At 48.9% G+C, this 19,085-nt stretch overlaps 7 protein-coding genes across 7 annotated transcripts; 4 read left to right on the plus strand and 3 right to left on the minus strand.

Annotated features, from left to right (window-relative positions):
* Positions 1–13: 13 nt before the first annotated feature.
* Positions 14–1,267, minus strand: F5147DRAFT_783254 (uncharacterized protein; the record flags this gene model as incomplete). Its single annotated transcript, XM_041442809.1, has 4 exons — positions 14–276; positions 324–546; positions 620–1,104; positions 1,150–1,267. The coding sequence occupies 4 exons, from the start codon at positions 1,265–1,267 to the stop codon at positions 14–16; spliced, it is 1,089 nt and encodes a 362-aa protein (XP_041284305.1).
* A 1,061-nt stretch (positions 1,268–2,328) lies between these two features.
* Positions 2,329–4,664, minus strand: F5147DRAFT_783255 (uncharacterized protein; the record flags this gene model as incomplete). Its single annotated transcript, XM_041442810.1, has 7 exons — positions 2,329–3,023; positions 3,070–3,150; positions 3,201–3,681; positions 3,738–3,872; positions 3,920–4,266; positions 4,318–4,468; positions 4,527–4,664. The coding sequence occupies 7 exons, from the start codon at positions 4,662–4,664 to the stop codon at positions 2,329–2,331; spliced, it is 2,028 nt and encodes a 675-aa protein (XP_041284306.1).
* Positions 4,665–5,046: 382 nt separating this feature from the next.
* F5147DRAFT_783256 (uncharacterized protein) lies at positions 5,047–6,507 on the plus strand (the record flags this gene model as incomplete). Its single annotated transcript, XM_041442811.1, has 7 exons — positions 5,047–5,239; positions 5,309–5,383; positions 5,432–5,761; positions 5,807–5,884; positions 5,933–5,996; positions 6,048–6,211; positions 6,263–6,507. The coding sequence occupies 7 exons, from the start codon at positions 5,047–5,049 to the stop codon at positions 6,505–6,507; spliced, it is 1,149 nt and encodes a 382-aa protein (XP_041284307.1).
* Positions 6,508–6,583: 76 nt separating this feature from the next.
* F5147DRAFT_660459 (uncharacterized protein) lies at positions 6,584–9,386 on the minus strand (the record flags this gene model as incomplete). The annotated part of the gene is made up of 8 exons (XM_041434672.1): positions 6,584–6,982; positions 7,026–7,422; positions 7,462–7,540; positions 7,592–7,756; positions 7,817–7,920; positions 7,970–8,154; positions 8,985–9,131; positions 9,180–9,386. The coding sequence occupies 8 exons, from the start codon at positions 9,384–9,386 to the stop codon at positions 6,584–6,586; spliced, it is 1,683 nt and encodes a 560-aa protein (XP_041284308.1).
* An 820-nt stretch (positions 9,387–10,206) lies between these two features.
* Positions 10,207–13,913, plus strand: F5147DRAFT_590358 (uncharacterized protein; the record flags this gene model as incomplete). The annotated part of the gene is made up of 6 exons (XM_041432171.1): positions 10,207–10,920; positions 10,976–11,469; positions 11,522–11,916; positions 11,963–12,067; positions 12,866–12,952; positions 13,009–13,913. Coding segments are annotated over 6 exons (2,700 nt in total), but the record flags the coding sequence as incomplete, so codon positions are not given.
* A 669-nt stretch (positions 13,914–14,582) lies between these two features.
* Positions 14,583–15,399, plus strand: F5147DRAFT_803820 (uncharacterized protein; the record flags this gene model as incomplete). The annotated part of the gene is made up of 5 exons (XM_041443328.1): positions 14,583–14,786; positions 14,839–14,880; positions 14,923–14,997; positions 15,061–15,150; positions 15,178–15,399. The coding sequence occupies exons 1-5, from the start codon at positions 14,607–14,609 to the stop codon at positions 15,397–15,399; spliced, it is 609 nt and encodes a 202-aa protein (XP_041284310.1). The 5' UTR covers positions 14,583–14,606.
* A 1,892-nt stretch (positions 15,400–17,291) lies between these two features.
* F5147DRAFT_783262 (uncharacterized protein) lies at positions 17,292–18,854 on the plus strand (the record flags this gene model as incomplete). The annotated part of the gene is made up of 3 exons (XM_041442812.1): positions 17,292–17,456; positions 17,507–18,109; positions 18,165–18,854. The coding sequence occupies 3 exons, from the start codon at positions 17,292–17,294 to the stop codon at positions 18,852–18,854; spliced, it is 1,458 nt and encodes a 485-aa protein (XP_041284311.1).
* Between the last annotated feature and the right edge of the window lie 231 nt (positions 18,855–19,085).

Consider the following 19,085-nt stretch of genomic DNA (forward strand, 5'->3'; position numbering starts at 1 on the left):
AGTATCTACATGTCTAGTTTGAATTATCAGCCTTTGCCTCCGCATGTTCCACCTCTTGCAATAAACTGTACACCACTGGCACAACCCATTTATGCACTGCTGCAATGTGATGCAAGCCGATCAGGTCTTTGAAGATCCTGGTGAGCCTGTCTCGGCTTTCAAAAAATGCCAACAGCATAACCCGATTGCTGTCTAAGATTTCATCAGGTTTGGGATCCCTGACATCATCTCCAGGACCCAATGCCGCGCCAACCATCATTTGCACTAGTTTGTCATCTATTCATAATCAGCACCAGCCAAATTAACAGGTGAAGCAAACTTACATTCCTCTCCCCCCAGGCATCTCACAATGTCAATCACTGCGCGCTCAGCATCGCCGACCAAGGATGCCACAGTTGGCAGCTGCAACACCCCTTCAATGTTGGGAAGAAGAGGTGCGGTGGAGGAAACCTCATCTGGTTGGATTGTTGTTGGTTTGGGGCGCCTGTAAGAGCACAGGTTGCCAGTCTCCAACAGGCTCAGGAGGCTCACATCCAAACTGGAACACTACGGCAGATCGTGAGTGTTGAGTGTAAGTGACGATATGATGCCTACGTTTGTTATCTATGTCATAACCTACATGCTGTGATGTTCCGGCAGGCACTGAAGGATCTCTTACTGGCAGTGTGACCGATCCTGCTGGCGGCATATCACCAGTCGGCATACCCAAGTTGAAGCCAAAGTTGAATGGGGTGGAGCTGGTTGCCGGTGGGCCCAGGTGGAACTGCTTCTTCACAGGATTACCCTGGCTAGTTGTTGGCCTATCATTTGAAGTTGGAGAGAGATTAAAGCCGAGGTTGAATGGTTGGGCACCAGTCAAAGGCTGCATTGTATTGTGCTCCGGAGTTTGCACCAGGAGATCGAATCCAAGATTGAATGCCTGCTTTGTTGGTGGGCTGGGTGCAGTCGGCGGCGTCATATGAGGAATGTTGAAGTTCATTCCAAAGTTGTATCTGGGTCGCGAATCTACTGGAGACGGTGCCGGAGGGATGGGGATGTTCATGCCAAAATTGAACTTTGCCGCAGGTGGTTTTGTCGGTGGGCGATCAATGCCGAAATAGAATGCTGCAGAATAGTCAGAGGTGTTGAGTCTCAATTGCAGAGACTTACGTGTTTTAATGCGATCAGTGTCCCGCATCGGCGATCCACATTCGGCATGGTATTGTGATTCATCATTGGTATCCATTGGAATATTGAATCGCACTTGGTGTTCTGCTTGCTGAGACATTTGGATGATTTGTGAATTTAGTGAGGGGTTGCAATTGTGTCTGACTCAAGGCGGACCACATACTACAGTAACTTTTTTCTGATATATAGGGCCACCCGAAGTTGATAATCTGCCCAATGAGACGGGTCACCCGAGGTGGGCCCAAATGAAGGTGTACTGATGGAGAGGGGTGGGCCCAAGATATGGTCTAGTGGTCCATAATTTAGGGGTGGGCCCAGTATGTGATATAAGTATTGTGCTACCGATATGGATGGTTGGGCCCATACAATAGTATACCCATCCTGATGGCAGGGCTGATATGAGTAGGCGAGATATAGGGATGGGCCCAGGTGCCTGTGCTGCTGAGATGGACGGATGGGCCCATACAATAGTACCACCTATATGGATATGGATGGTAGGGCCGATATGAGTAAGCGATATATAGGGATGGGCCCAGACAAATGTGCTGCCGAGGTGAACGACTGGGCCCATGCAATGGTACCACCTATATTGCTTAATAGTAGGGCCGATATGACAAGCCTATATATAGGGATGGGCCCAGGTAAATATGCTGCCGAGGTGAATAACTGATGGTTGGGCCTGTGCAATGGTCTCACTGTATTGACAGTAGGGCCGAAAAATGGTGCTACTGCGATTGATCCACCCCCCCAGGCTTTGTTGCCATTGGACACCCAACCTAGGCCACCTAAATAAATATGGACCCGGGATAGCTTCTTACCGATATACATGCGCTACCCACTTTACTCTCCCATATATCTAGGTGCATACAAAAAATGGATAATAACTATTAAAGAAAACATGACATGGCAGGTTGCACCCGAATCCAGATGCTACCGATATCACGGCGCAGATGGGGTTTCATAGTCCAAGAGGCCCTGCAACCGAGAGTTACACAACCCTAGCAGAACATGACAATAGTCAAGATCGATCAACCTTGTTGATTGCAGCCGAGATATAATACATGATGCTGGCGTAGGTACAATTTACATAATGATGCTGGTCACTGATAACTACTGATAAACTAATATGGTACAAATATCTAAATTATTCAAACTATATCACTACTTGTCTGCAGATTGAGATACTGAAGCAGCACCCGGTGACTTGGATGGACCAGCCGGGTCTGATGTTTCCGGCAAGACATGCAACTCATCCCAAGCATGCGTGTACCTCCTACCGACGTGAGACACAGATAGCTCATCTGTGGGAGCAGGCGTTGAAGACACTGCAGGGCGCCATGAGGAGGGGAGGGTGTCATAAGGAAAGGTGCTGGTTACGGCGATGGGAGGAGGAGCGAAGGACGGGTTAGGGTTATTCGCCGGGTGTATGGAATTGATGAGGCTGGCCAAGTTACCAGACACCATCACATTGTTGAGGGTCTTGAGTTCCAGGTTGCTGACCTTCGCCTCAAGGAGATTGAACTTTTTCTCCCAGTCCTGCTCCAATGCAGTCACTCGCTCACCCATCTGCGCATGCCAAGCTTGCACCTGGGTGTTGGACACCTGAAGGTCATTCATTCTCCTCCCGAGAGCCTCCATACCGAGCAGAAGGTCTCTTGCAGTCACTTGAGGAAGAATGACGGGAGGAGCATGCACAGTGGGAGGAGGGGCATTGACCTGCACGACGTTGGCGACGACAAGAGGAACCGGCGCCTTGGGTGGAGGAGGTGCCTCGGACTGCACATCTGAGGGAGGAATGTCCAAGTCCATTAATGGAGTCTCTGTATCAACCCCAAAATCTCCTGCAAATTGCATGTCTAAATCAAGTCAGTATTGATCACATATGGTCGGGAGGAAACTTACCTTTGTTTCCAGCATCATCAGCGGAATTTTCTGAGTCAAAATCGATTAGCGGCTGCTCAACATCGGCAACAGTGGGCGCATCTGGGGAATTTCATCAGCATCTATCATGTTTGGTCGGAAACAAACATTACTGTTGTTTGGAACCTCTTCGGCCGGTGTCTGCATCTCGGCATCAACATCACTGGATGGAACGAGAGCCTCATCCTCTGAGTCATGCTCGGTTGGAGACACCTGACGAGTCTTGGCCGTTGATCGAGTCGCACTACTCACTGATCTCTGTGAGCGAACCCGGGAGGTCGAAGGTGCAGCCGGTTTTGCTTGTTTGCAGCCGTGGGGCTTCTTCTCCTTGGCAGTTGCTTTAGAAGCGGCGGCAGCCTTCTTTTTTGCAACTATATTCCGCAAGGCATCTTCAGCCTCAGGAATCAGCCTTACGCACTTGACCTTCTTGTCCTCGCAGGCAGGACAGCTCTTGCAAACCTCTCCAATCTTCCGACTGAGCCGGACAACACAAGGCCGATCTTCTTTTATGCATTGGACACAAGTTGTTGGATGAAGTCGCTGGGATGGCCATTCGGTGGTGGCGACAGCATTGTCATCTGACCAATCGTCAGGCTTAAAATAATAATGGTTAGTTGTGTCACCGAAGACAAGACAAGGCAAGAGCTTACCCTTATGATGGGAGAGTCTGCACGACTCGGCCAAGGTTCCTCGAGCTCTTCGACATCGGACAAGTTGCTCAACAAGCTGCCCTTGCTGGCAGGTTGCACTGGCACTACATGTTTGGCCAGTGCACCCGTTCCTGGCTGAAGAATTTTGGTTAAAATTATTGAAATGAAATAAGACAACTTACTTTCTTGACAATGATCACTGCACCATCAGCACTTTCATCCTCATCATTGCTGACAAACCTCTTCGATCTCACTATCTTCCTTCTCTTAGAGGATGTTGCAGTCTTCTGCTGTGGTGCTGGATTTGTCTTCAAGACCTTGCGCTTCGGCTCAGTCACCCGAGTTTCTTCCTGAATGTCGGAGTCAGTTCCGTCGGCCTTGCGTTTGGTGCCGGCAACAAATAAGTTGAACTTCAGCGCAGGAAGTTCTGCCGAATCCAATACCTCTGGTGATGCAACAACGGTAGATGGTTTGTCAGCAATCACCAGCGGCTGAGGGGCAGGAATAGTGGGTGCCGGAGTAATGTGATCTGGGCATGGATATCCAATTGTCTTCATGAATTATGGGTGGCCAGCGATACATGGGTCGTCCATGTTGACTGCAGACCAGTCGGGTAGAGTAACAATTTTTCGCGTCACAGGGTCGCTGTGGTCACGAATCTCGGCTGCACAAGACAGCAGCATGGGGGAGAACGAAGTGGAGACCTCCCTATGCTCCCATAATGAACGTGCCTGCAAGACGCCCATAATGAGTTATCGGTCACAATATAATTCAATGTAGAAGACTTACGATGATTTTCGTGATCTCATGTGCGAACACCATAGCGTTCGGATGACCTACTTGCAACTTCATGGATCTTACCATTAAGTGCCGGATGTCTTCCATCGCAGCATCGAGGGCAGCATTGGCAAGTTCAGAAGCTGACATGATAAGTACAAGTTCGGGTTGACGTGTAGTCGGTTACAAGATATTAAAGTATGTGTATGAAGTTCAGGAGGGAAAAGTGAGGGCAAGGGCTGAGTATTTATAGGGAACGACAAATTGTGGAGATAACTCAGTTGTGGAATGTGAATTATTGTTCCCTGCGGTACATGTGGGCCGAAGATCAATAAAATTACATTAGTGGCGCAATCTCGGCGTCTATCGTGGGAAATGTTCTATTTTCATTGTTGCACGTGTCCACAACTGCTTTGTGGAGCCGTTCCACCGTGAATTCATCCAAGTCCATTGTTCCTTGCATCCACCCGAGTGGCGAGCTAACTTCTATAAAATCAGGCACGTTCATTTTAAAATCGCATTTCCTCCCATCATGCCTTCCCGCTGCGTCCACTTCACTCCACCTGTGAATGAAACTCGGCCTGATCCTGTTGCAACAACAGGCGAGTCCCATTCACTTCAGATGCAAGAAGCTCATCGAGAATGGTGGGGTAATTTTGTTCCCGTAGCCGATTGGGTGCCACCAAAAATGAACAAATCCAAATTTGACGGAATGAAAATACAAAGTAAGTCTATTTTTAAACACCTTGGCAAAGCAAACTAATTATCAGAGTATCACATTTCACCTGAGATAGACGAACCAGGAGACCCTGAATGCCCATACGATAGGGCATTTTCCGGTGCAAATGATACCGTCAGCAAACTCACAGGTAAGTCCATATTTAGTAATATCGGCTTCTATTAAATTTGACTTCTAGCCATGTTTCAAAATGAATGGGTCAGCAATAGACGAGCTGCCACTCCTGCTGACGCTGACGTCAATATGGATGTGAGCTATGACCTTGGGTGGGATACTGCACCCGAAGCAGGCATTGATTCAGGTGAGACCGCTGGACAGTCCGTTGGAGTTGACCCTGAGGCCAGTTATGACCTTGGGTGGGATTCTGCACCCGATGCAGGTGACTTACATCCTGGTGAGATGCCCGGAGAGTCTGTAGAAGTCGACCTTGAGGCCACTTATGACCTTGGGTGGGATGGAGCACCCGCTTTGCATTCTGATTTACCACCCAAGATCATGGAACCATTGAGTCAGCTACCTTTTTCCCCCCCATGCATTCACTTACCTTCGGCAGTAGACTCTATCGACATCGACGATGAATATGATCTTGGGTGGGGTGATGCTGTTGATGATGGCCATCAAAGCTGCAACTGTAAGTGTTGTGATATCTATATTCTGACAATGAATCAATATCTTACAGTGCCTTCAGCTATAGACATCGATGAGGCTTATGACCTCGGGTGGAACAACTCTGCTTCCATGGAGTGAGCCAAAGAGCGGCAGGTGGAATATTGTTTAAGTCCACTGACATCCAGCTCCGACCTCTGTGCAGGCGATGAGGATGCAAATGCATCTGCGGCATCCATAACTTCCGTTTCATGGCCGGAAACATCTAATTCTACACCCAATGCCATTCTGCATGCGGAAGCAGCTATGATGCAGGCTATCCGGAGGTTGAATGCTTTGGGTCATACAGATGGTGAGTGAGATTTAACATCTGTCTGAGTGTGACTGATTGATTTAATTAAAGATGATCAACAAATGCACGTCATAATGCAGACGGCCGTTCAAGGTCTTGCACCATCCCACAGTCCCTCGAGAGTGAGGAGAGCCAATTCCCAGTTGTTCGGGGCATACAGCGAGGCGAGAAATCGGGTGACCGAGTTGGGAGAGGATATTCTCTCGATCACCTGGTTAATACATATGTACAATGCTATAATGGATCCGCTGGACATTTTAGTGAAGGACCTTGAAAGAGTAGACAGGGAGCAGTAATCACATGTAGATATGATTGTATTATGATTGTTATGTAATTTGATTCTATGTACCGAGGCAAAGAGGCGCAGCATGATCATCGTCGTGTTGCTTTGCGCATTCGTTTGGCTGGTGCCGGTTTCTTTGTCTGACTCCTGGTGTGTTTCGCAGGAGATGCATCTGCTACATTCATTTCATCCGGATCTGCTCTAGCTCTCTTTTTATTTGGGCCTGGCTTATTCAGTGTTGGCACAGGAGCAGGCCTCTTGCCCGATGGGGCTGGAGCTGAGGCAGACTCAACAGGGTTCGGCAGGATGGACGAGGTGCCCTCTTTACCACGAGGGTGTTGAATCTGATCTCGGCGCGGTATTTCAGCAGTACGAGAAGCAGGACCAATCTTGCAACCAGGATTCTGCTTCACCCATGGTTTCTTTGCCGGAGGTTTCACATTCTCTTCAGGTTCTTCAACTTGTGAATATTCCGACGAGTCTTCGAGCTGCCGAGGCATGTTTCATTGGTGGTTTTTGCTTGTGCTTCACCTGGGCCAGAAACGTACGAGGCTCGTCACCGTTAGAGTCTGCCTCCGAATCTTCCCATGATTCTTCAACCACCTGCCTTGTCTTTCTTAGTTGTACCTGGCATTGTGGTACTTTCTCAGGAACTCTTTCATCATCCGAGCTACCAGTGAAATCATCATCCACCCGGCCTGTTGCCATCTTCTCCCAAGAAGTTTTCCTTGACAAAGACTTTTTGGTTTTCTCCGCCTTAGATGACCTGACGGTCAATTCCTCTTCAGTATCCGATGCTACAGGTTTCACAGGAGATTTCACTTGGTCCTTGCACCACCACCCGCTAAATTTCAGAATATGACGATCTGATGCCTCCTGTCGGTTATACCAGAATTTGAGCAAGGCCGTGGCTTCCTCCCAGTTCATCCTCAATGGCTCCCGAATTCATGCACCATCTGATAGGTACTTTCTTGGTAGCATTTCATCTTTTCGGGAAGATAGTTCCTTCCACGGCACAGAGTCTTTGGGCCTCCCAGAACATGCGGCTGCATTCGATTTAAGATCATCTGATTTGTTGGGGCATGTAAGCGACCTACCGTAATGCCAATTTAAAAATGCTCGGACCACCGCCTTCCTGGTTCCTGAGTCCATCTTGTCATAGTTCGGGAGGACGGGGACACCACTGTCTCCTATGTCCAGCATGTATGTGTTGTCCTTCCTCCCGGCCTTATGCACCACGCACTCATCTTCACCATCACCATCTACCGGGAGCACATAAGTCAGAAGTAAATCATCTACTGAGATTGGTGAGCCTTTCTTACCAAACAATTTCGTCACATATGGCTCCCACTCGGGCAATATGACCTGCCAGTCGCAGGTCTTTGTAAAACTTTCCGCCCCACCGAACTCATCGTTATAGTCATGGCTTTCGGGACATGAGACATGTCTTGTTCGGGTGATGAGAACCAACTCACCCGGTCACCAACAGCTTGCCCTCTTCTGTCTTCCTTGCAGCCAGCACAAACACCCTCATTCCAGCCCATTTGTACATCTTGCTGGTGAAGTGGTGGACCATGCTCTCGCTTTTCTTTTTGGCAATGTCTATCTGCACCTCGGGAGGAACGCCCTGACTGTTCCACTCTTCTGCTGTCTTGACGGCCTCTGTTACAGTAACATGGCACGAGTCCCCCGCCAGCAGAGAGCCCTCTGCCACCGCATGGCTATAGACGATACAGGGTCTCACCAGCCCTATGACGATAGATGACGATAGATGAGGATAGATGATAAGCGGCAACTGCCGGCTTAGATAAGCGGTCTGGACCGCACGTGACATGACATGACGACATAGGTCTAGAAGACCTATTTATGTTATCTTGATAGAAGGCAAGCCTCGTGTTGCCTCATGTACTGATAGAAGGATACCACGTGGATCCTATCTTTGATAGAAGCGTACCGCATGGACGCTATCTACGATAGAAGCCCGCCTCATGGACGCTATCTCTGACTCGAGTAGATAAGCAGATTAGAACCCAGCTTCGAGCTGAGCTTAGACACGATAGAGTAGCCTTATATAAGGTCGAAGATTAAAGTAGATGTTCCTTACTTTAATCTTACTAGGTACAACCCAGAACTAGTCTAATCAACTAGGTTTTCCCTTGAACTCCTTGTCCCGCTAAAGCTACCTGCTCGACATCGACTTGTACCTTCAGTGACGCCTCTCACTGTCTGTAACCTCTGCTATCATCTCAGCGTAACCCCTCGTTAACCACCACGAGCTACGTTCGAGTACGCAACCTTTGCTTGTCTGTAAAGGCCGACGACTCTCAGCACTCGGTACCACTGTCGTGGTTGTCGCTGTTTAGATCATCCTAGTCGCACACGACCGCTTGTCGTAACAGCCTCCTGAATTTCTTCCTCTGTCAAAGACTCTATCAATGCACTCAAATACTTGAAATGATGCTGGATCATTTCTGTCGATCCAGGTTTTACCCCTGTGTCATCCTGTATCTTGTTCAACAGCTCCCGCTTCCGGAGTGTGTCGATGACCCAATGATAAGTCCACCTCCTTCCCATGTTGATGGGGGGTTTGTGGTCCTGCTTCCTGCCGCCATGATTGTGAAGCCAATTTCGGTACACCTGAAAGATGAGTCCGAAGGTGTTCCTTACAAGCTACTCTATACTCACCTTCTTTTGTTTCTCGAGCAGCTGTTTGTCCTTCGTAGGGGCCTTGTATCGAGCCTCTAGTGTCGCATCCTTCCATACCTGATTCCGGTCCTCACCTGCAGCAGACTCCCATTGTTTGACATAGGACTGCAGGATGACAAGCTCCTCTGGAGTCAATGCCGGCTGAGTATTTGCATCCTTGGCTTGGTTAGAGCCACTGTCTGGCATATATGTATAGATAGAATGGATGATGTGGGCGTGGAAGGGTGGAGAAGGATGTGAGAAATGAAAGTGTTGAGTAGAGTCTAATGGAGGTGGGTTCAGTGAAGGAAATTGGAATGTGTGACACTGGACCATCATCAGCATTTTTGGTTAACCCTTTGGTGACAGTATTATGTAACAGACTACCAGATCATATCATTATCACTTGTGCAAGACAATCTTATGACATCGTTCTGTAATAGACTAGCATTATGCACTATCACTATGCTGCATGCTTTCATAACATCATTCTGTAATAGACTGGACTACACGATCACTACGTGAAATGCATCTGATGATGCAACAGAATAGTCTTTCATGACATTATGGTATCTGAAATTATTTGGTCATGATGACATAATAGGCTAATAGAATCTATAGGTAATGCTGTTATTACATTAACAACGACTTTGGTTTGACCTCCGATTTCACATTTCAGCCCAATGGCCAGGACAATAATAAAGGAATGCACTCCTCGGGGCACAGCTCAGCTGGTGGAATGGAAGCCAAAGAAAACCACTTGAGGTCTCAAACCCAGGTGGGTCCTGGTTAAATGCACTCAACCAAGCAAGTCTGTTTCGTCCTTGCTGACGAAATCTCCAACCAAGCTAGGTTCAGACATCTTGTGTTATCAATTATTCCCAGACTGTGATGTTGATTTCGAGCACAAGGGGCAAGGGCCCATTCCATTCCCTAATACAAAGAGGCAGAGGAAGAAAACAAAGGCAAGTCTGTTCCCACATCTCCATCTACTGGTTTCCGGCTGACAGCATCATCGCAGGGTCCAAATGACTACCTCAGGGAATGGAAACACAGGACCAAGGATTACCTGGATATGTTCATGGCAAGGGAGGCTCCTCATTCAGACAGGGTGTGTTCGTTGTGCGACCGAGATGGAGCTTATAGGTGTCACGACTGTTTTTCTGAGCCGATCTTCTGCAGTGAGTGCTGCCAAACACAGCATGTCCAACTGCCATTCCATAAGATTAGTCAGTGGAATGGAGACTTCTTCGAGGAGAGCTCATTGACGAAATTGGGCATGGAGTACCACCTCGGCCATAGGGGACTCCCATGCCCGAGGAACACGGGAGGACCTGAAGAGATCCGTCGGGAGGAAAAGGATGTATTTGACAACGATTCGGTGGATATGCCAGCCATCAAGGAATTTACTGACGATGAGGACTCCTCTCCAACTGATGGTACTTCAGGACACAAGGGAATGCCCGTCGTCGGGTGCATCGTGCGGGTAACAGTGGTTGATATCATGGGCATACATTATCTCATAATCCGTTTCTGCCAATGCACCGATGCTCCCAATGCGGAGAAACAGTTGTTTCAAATGGGTTTGTTCCTGGCCTCTTTCACCCAGCCTAGGACCACATTCACATTTGCCTTGCTGAACGATTTTGCGCTTGACAATGTAGAGTCCGGCACTTCTGCTATGAACTATTACAATAAATTGCGGCAGAGAACGTCCAGCATCTTCCCTCACCTAGTACCGGTAGGACAAATCCAGAGGATGGCTGCATATTGATGCTGATCCGACAGCTCGGCAGGATAGATACAGGGAATTGATGAGAGTGGCAAGGCAATGGCGGCAGCTGAAGCTTCTCAGATGGAATGGTTTTGCTCACGGAAGAATGCATCCCAAACCGGGCGAGCTGGGTCTCTTCTGCCCGACATGCCCACAACCTGGGATCAATGTCATGCTGCCAACCGAATACAACAAAATGAAGCTGAGATGGCTGTATGGCTGCTCGTTGGTCATGGATGGAAATTTCAAAGCCGAGCATCACCACCCGACCAATCCAGACGATGAAGTATGGCTCATGGACGGCCTTGGGTTCATGGTCAGTAGGAAAAGGTACAAGGCTCACTTGGCCGTAGCAACGGATTCAATGCAAAGGTCTGAGTGCAACAACCACCGGGCAGTGAATCAGGCCAATGCATCTCAGCACAAATTGGAAGCTACAGGCATCGGTGGGTGTGCCTGTGCCAGACACGGATGCTTTGTCCCTCATTCCATGGTGGATTTTCAGAAGGGCGAGAGGTGAGACCTCCCGAAAATGGCTTTGTTCATATTGGCTGACCTTCGGGACCAGGCAAATGAACATGGACTACGCGCTTTGCAACACTCTCGGTTACAACACTCAAGGATTGGAAACTGCTTTGACGTTTTACGACGTGAATTGCCAGTACAACAAATATCTATTGCGTTGGATCGAGGACAGCCCATATTTGGCAATCCCATTTGGAATGGAGGTCATTCCAGGAATTGGTCTTTGGCATGTGCACGGTCACCAGGACCAGTGCTACGTGAGATACGCTTCGAATTTTATCACGGGAGTGGCAAGAATTGATGGGGAGATCATGGAGACGCTGTGGGCACCTCTCAACATCATATCTCCTTCCTGCCGAGGTATGTCCACTCCTCATCGGCAGGAGTGTCTTGACTACCAGATGAATGACTGCAATTTCATGAAGATGATCAGAATGAGTAAGACATGTGATGGCCGCAGATAGCCCCACTGATCATCCTGCAGGCATATTCCTTTGTAGGAAATACAAAGAAGCCAAGCGAGGTGCTGCCGAGAGCAGCAAAGCCTTCGAAAAATTGAATGAGAGCGCGGATCCCGACACTGTTACAAGTAACATCGGTCACGTGGCCCCCCTATCATTTTCCCTTCATCCTCGCCCTCACCATCTACCGGCTCGTCCTCCTTTACCGACTTTCCGTTGACCGGATCCTCGGGACCGTTCCTGTCCCTCGCATCGCCCGCCTCTATGCACGTGCACGCACGTTCCTCCCTTGATTCGACCACCAATGTGGTCCTGCACCTATGACTCGGTCTGACTCGTGCCACCAATGTGGCTTTCCTTTTTCTGTTCCCTCTGACTGCGGATTCCCGCACGTTGTATTCTTACCGTTGGTTCATTCCAACGTTTCTCGGTCTCATTCCATATTCGACCACCCATCACTAATCCGGCTATGTTGCCAACGCACCTATACCATTCTCGTTTCCCCTTTACCCTTACCTACTGTGCGGTAGCCTTGCCCTTAACCCTCTCCACTCAGTATAAGTAGTCGGTCACCCTGTACTAGATTCTCTAACTTGAATCTACTCAATCTTCCCTGGAACATACTTCTCTCTGAAGCCCCCTCAGCTTCAGTCTCTAGTATCTTTTCTTAGTTGCTCATCGCGACTAAGTCTACCTCGATCGACCTCATCGTTCGGACAAGACAGTCCTTACTTTGAGTGACTTCTCAGACATCCGTCTACGAAGTCACGTGACACGCACGTACTGTGATCGCTGCCGACTCGTCGTCGCCAGTCCCACTTGCTATACCGGATCCTTCCGGTTACGTCACGAACGTTAGCGGACGACGCCCCTCTTAGGGCTCCGCCTAACAGATCTATTTGAGTGCGTAACAGACACGGTGACAGAATGGCAAGAGCAAGAAACAGCTGCTAATGCATCTCAGGCGGAAGACCCGTCGTCCATGGATATATATGAGGTTTGCTTGGAAAAGGGTATGTATTGTGGCAGATGTAATTAGCTGCGCAATAATCAGTTGACCCAAGCATAGTGCCGAGTCGGAAACAAGTGGAGCTCGATATCCTGCAATCTCAAGGGTGTCGACCCGAAGCTCATCGCAGGCTTGGCGCTGCCACCTGGATAGCATCCGGCATCACCATTGAGGAGTCCCAGATAGCTTTGGCCATAGACATACGAAAGCTCGGCAGACATCCTACTGAGACTCAAAAACTGTCTATCGCCCGTCACAGGGTCGCTTTGCAACACACCATCGATGAATTCAACCTGGCTGCTGAACGATATCTTGGTCAAGGTTTTGACGAGGATGATGATGTGCTGGACATGGATCTAGCATTCGTCGACGATGATACAGATGCTCCCGAAGACAATTGGCAGGAAGTTGGCATAGAGCCCTTGGAAGATGGTCCTGCGGCAGTCTTTCGCCCCGAGATTACCGTCATTCCTCTTCCATCAAACATCGGCTTGGCATGGTGCGATGAACTCTCGGTGACAGACCTCGTCGCACAGGAGATTACCCTGAGAGAAGGACAGGCCAACGATCTTTTGCACCTACTCCGGGTTCATCTCGCAGATAAAGCTGTTCTCTTTTGCACCACAGTTCGTCCAGCTAAATCGCAGGCCCGGTCAACCAGGGCCTGGGTGCAAGTGCATTCAGTAGAGCAGGTGATCAGGCTTAACACCCACATTTATACGGAATGTTGGCAGCAGCTAGTCAAATTGGAGGCCTTCAGTGTGTTGGAGAAATATCGGCTGTTGGACAAGAAAGACTTAAAGACAAGTGCGGCAGTAGCGGACCCAAATGCCCAGGGGCAGAGAAACTCTACTCTTCCGTGGTTTTGGTCATTCGAGGTGCAGGCTGATTCCACCAGCAGCGATTGGATGACCGAATGCAAGTTTTCTATATATGTGATATCTTCCTCCTTAATGTCTCAATAGTTTACAGGGTGCATTGGCTCCGCACAAAATCGTTGTGCGACCGTTGGGCTGAGGAGTTATTATTAGTGGAGCATGAAATGCGATGGACCATGGATTTTTTCATATTCAAAAGCAGAGCATGGTTGGCTAGAGCTGAAGGAGATGCAGGCAACCGAGATCGGGATGGGCATAAATGCTATGCAGTTAGACAGGTGCAGGTGTATCGGGCGCTGGCTGATGCGGCCAATACCAGCTTCTCAAAAGTCAACCCGGAATTCAAATGGAATAACTGAGCATTACATTCCCACATCGGGAGGAACATTTGATTGAATTACTGAATGACTCATTCTAATCACTATTTGGTGGGTCATCTTGGAGGATCGTGTGGGCATTGATTCAATATTGTTGATTCCGGGAGGTATCTATGCACGCGGCAACTCCCTTCTCGGTAGTTCTCGGGTAAACAATATATCATTCGGGATCACCCAAATGGACTTGTCACATACTTTGTGGTGTTTATGAGGTAATCACATCCGGTCCACTGGACAAGAACAATATTGGACTTTCATTCTCCACATGTCAATGTGGCACAATAGCCACGTTTAAACAATAAGGTTTGCTGTGGCCATTTCCAGCTCCGTCTATTTATACGCTGCACTCCCTCCCTACTGTTATACAAAAACACTATCCCCACAATATCATTCAGTCTTCAACATGTCCAACAACCTTTACAGATCGGAGGACTCTACATTGTCACTCTGGGATGCTGCCAACGTCTTGGAGTATGCCACCTCCCGATTTACCAGCATTCAGCTCTCTCTCCAGCGAAGTCATGTGACCCGGACCGATGCTTACCATTCGCAGTTTGTCCGTTATTTGGTATGGGAAGCCGAGGTGCGTTTGTATACTTTGGTTCCGGTGTTTCAGCTCCCGAGATGTTCCACAGCGGTTCGTCTTCCCGTTCATCAACATTTGCGCGGCCAGTCATGTCAGTCCCTCCATGCCGATGTATCTGTGTGATGTCGTCCAGATCTTGGCAGGTTGGCAGATCGGAGCCCTGGACAACAACAAACTTTACGATGCATTTGAGAACTTCGACTGTATGGTGGACGGAGACATCACGGCCCGCTGCTGAATTGTCAATCAATATGCTTATTGCTGGTGGAAGGATCATTTCGACCTCGGTCTTTTTGAGATGCCCAACCACATCTCCCTCCTTGAGGTCAAGGAGTTGGTTGAGGAGCATGTTGAACAGCTGGTGAGTACTTCTCTTCGGATTCAGCAGAATTTCTCTGATCATTTTGTGTATGCCCAGCCTGTGGGTCATCTCCTGATCCCAAAGCTGCCCCAGATGCCCACCGGCCGTGATCCCTTGCTGCACCAAGTTCACTGCATCAGGAAAAACATGCAACGGCTGGGAGAAGGTTTGCATTGCATGCTGCTCACAAAGGTAGAGGAAGGTGATCTTGCCGTGGATGCATTATGGAAGGACCGGTGGATGCAGTAATGGATGCCATGTGAGCATCGCATGAATTGATCGACACACTCAGCATCAAACGGGAGTAGAGCCCGGTGTAGGACTTGTAGTCCTTGTAGCCTCGTAGAGGCTATTTTTGCAGTGTCCCTCAGGTCCTAGCGCAGCGCATGCTATCACTACCACGGTGCGCATCCTTCCTATCGTCGGCCAACGGCCGCGGCTCACGTGCACACTTTGGTTTGCATCCGCTTTTTGTCAGTTCCGTTGCGTGTCCTTCCTCCATCCTATCCATGTCCTCCGCTTGTCCATTGGTGCGTATTTTATCTCATTCGCGTTAGACTGATTATATTTTCGGAGGTGATATCGCGTATGTCTCATTACTTGCGTTATAGACCCTTAATACGTATTACCATTATCTTCTCAGTGCCGAACAGCGCTACACGCGCTACAATATATACTTTAGACTTAGGAATTCTCATGTATCTCTTCTTTTCCCGCTATCGAAATTATCATCCGTTTGCACGCATCACTCAGACTCTAAGTCAGAAACCTTCGGCCAACTACATCACGCGCTGTATTAATGGTCGCGCTATCATCCACTCATTGCTCATTGCATCTATAGTCAGAACTCTCTTCCCTCACTATCGTCGTGTCGCATCTCCTTCATATATCCGCTAGTCGCACGTTCATATAAACCGTCGGCTTTTCTCCGCATCTCCGCACTCTGTCAAACTTTCGGCCGTTCGGTCGCACATCATATCGCACCTTCGGCGGCTCACTTGCGCTCGCATTGCTTCAAGCGCAACGTCGCGCGCTCTTCCATTCTCAGTTACTCTTACCAGTTCAAAGTTTCCCCTCCATATTTTTACTTAGAGGAATCGTTCTCAGTAGCAATCCCCTTGGGCCGAATCTATACTCATGTCCAGAGGTCTATTTGAGTTTTACCCCACTTCACCCTTTCTCACCCTTTCACCCCTTCTCATCTAGCTATCATTCCTCACACACAACTGGAGCCCACTGCGAGGGGATCATCTGAGAAGACTAGTAGGAAGCTGAGACCTACGAAGGACCGCACCGCGCTCCAGGAAGCGATTGATAGTTTCAACCGCACTTTCCCGCACACGCAGTTAACGCCCATCAAAGAATTATTCACGACGCAAAACAAGCGCCGCCCGCACAACGTTTCAGAACCGACCCGCCCCGACCTGGATTTATTTGTAGCATGCAACCACGCACCCGCTTCGCCAGTCATGCCTTCACCAAAGGATTCTGTACAAGGCGAATCATCAGATGATTTTGAAGCGCTAGACAACCCCAGGAATTTCTTACCAGGTGCATTTTGCGCAACGCCCGAACAACCGACACTCACCAACACCCGCAACGTTGATAACCTGAGTGCGCTGACCTCTCTTAGTGATTTAGATTGAGAATTCCCAAGTATCCCAACAGCCGAAACAACCGCCGCCTCCTCTTCGACTATCCCGCACTACCCAACCACCGCTCAAACCGCACCCAACTCCATCTGCACCACAGTCGCTATGTTCTCACACGGACCATCGCCTCTCACCCAACAATCAGTGGTTGACTTCCCGTAAGGTTTTACAGGAAAATTCCTGATAATGCCACGTCCAAAACACAAGTTAGCCGAATAGCCGAGCCAAATTTGGTAGGTAGTGCCTTCGACCTGTCAAATGCTCGCTGCTCCATCATTCTGTAAATCTGACATCTGTGGAGGGGTAGCTACCCCTCCACAGATGTCTGAACTGCGGTTTCAGTGTACTAAACACCTGATTTGGGCGATTTTCATTCCTATTTAGGTGGCCCTGTCCCGAAACAATGTCTCCTGGATTCCCTTCTGTCCTTAGCTTTTCTGTCGAGCTTGTCATCTACCATCCTTTCGTCACTTGCTTTCCTTATTCAAAATGTCATCTTCTGCCCATTTCAGTGCCCCCTCGACCATTTCCGACATCTCCAATGTGAATAATTCACAGTCCACCCCATCAGGATTCGTTTCAGCCAGTCAAGAACATAACCATGCAGAACTCGCGCATTATGGCCACCCTCAGGCATTTAACCATACTACAGAGGTAAGCGAGATTTTACATGTTTGCTTCTTGTGCTGACAACCTTTATGTAGTTCGAAGCTTCACGTTCATTTAGGCAGGGTCCGCTGCCTCAACTGTCCAACTCCCACCCCACACACCATGGTTTCAGCCTTCCACCTCTCCACATGTACACACCCAGATCTATGTACTCAAGTCACCCTGCCCCCATGCCAATTCAACCTGCCCCCATGCTTCATTCTACCTCAACTCATGTCGGTCCTCACTCTACACCTCGACTCGACGAAAAACCAGCCTCGTCTGATGATGAGTTGGAACAACCGTTACTCCCGCCTCCAGCTAAAGGCAAAAAATGTGCATCAGCACCATCAGGACAAGTGTCAAAGCCTCTTGCCAAGAAGGAGAAAACTGAGGTGCAGTCGAAAGGTGGCAAGGCCAAGGGGACGGCTAAGCCCAAGCTGGAGCCTGATGGCAGCGAGGCCCCCAAAAAGGGACGCAAGGCTGGTGCCGCTGGATACTCCGTTGAAGAAGTTGAGCGTCTTCTCAAGGAGATCAATAAGTGTATCTCGCTTGGTGGTAAAGCATGGGATGCTGTTACTGTCAGTTATAATGAATGGGCTCGATGTAATTGTGTTTCGGAGTGCTCGACTAAAGCTATTCGAGCCAAGTATGATGCGGTATATTTTTTTTTCTTCTCACAAGTTCAACTATTGATGGCTTGCATACTAATAGATCACTCATATTGAAAAACCAACTGGTGACGGCGAATTGCCTGCTTATGTTGAGCTCGCTCATCAAATTGAAGCAGCCATTTCTCTCAAGGCAGGCACTATTGCCTTGGATGACTCAGAGTGGGATGACGGGGCCAGTGATGGCAAAAGTGATACGGAGGTGAAAGATGTTGTTGAAATCTCCACTGATGATGACGAGGAACTGAAAAGTGTCAAATCCAAGCACACTGGCTCAAAGAAATCTGTCGTCAAGGCCTTTCGCGCAAATCCTTTGCTTGAACCTGGCCTTCGACGTCCACGCACTACTGCTGCCTCAGAGGCACTCTCTTCACTCACATCAGTCTTTAACCCTACAGTCATGAAGGACCATGACGAGAGCCGACTGTCACAGATGGTTCAATTTAACCAGATCAACACCTTGCAGACTGAACTTCATGAGGCTCGTCTGCGAATTGAAGGTCTCAATGACCGCCTGTTACAAGAGGCTCGCCATGCTGACCATGCTGAGAGCCAGGTTGATATGCTCAAGTATATGCTGTCATCACGTGATGATTCACAGCCTTATCATACCCCTTCACGGTCTCACCATTCACGGTCTCACTATTCTCCACCTCGACGGCAGGCCCGTACTGATGATTCACGGCCTTTTTGTACCCCTACCCCTTCATGGTCTCACTATTCTCCACCTTGACGGCAGCCTTACCGTCACCATCACTCCTCTCCTTCTCGTTGTTCCCCTCAATGGACACCCACATCTCCAACACTCGAGCATCACGTTGAACCCCAGGTTCTTCCTCCTCTCTCACCTATTGCTGGGCCTTCGGGAACCTCAGCAAATCATAGTAATGGCCTCGACACACTAGCGCTGCTCACATCCGACATTGCAAAAGAGAATGGTAAGAATAGTAGTGCACTGTGACTG

This window comes from Suillus discolor (assembly GCF_016758755.1).
Source record: "Suillus discolor strain FC423 chromosome Unknown F5147scaffold_330, whole genome shotgun sequence".
NCBI lineage: Eukaryota > Fungi > Basidiomycota > Agaricomycetes > Boletales > Suillaceae > Suillus > Suillus discolor.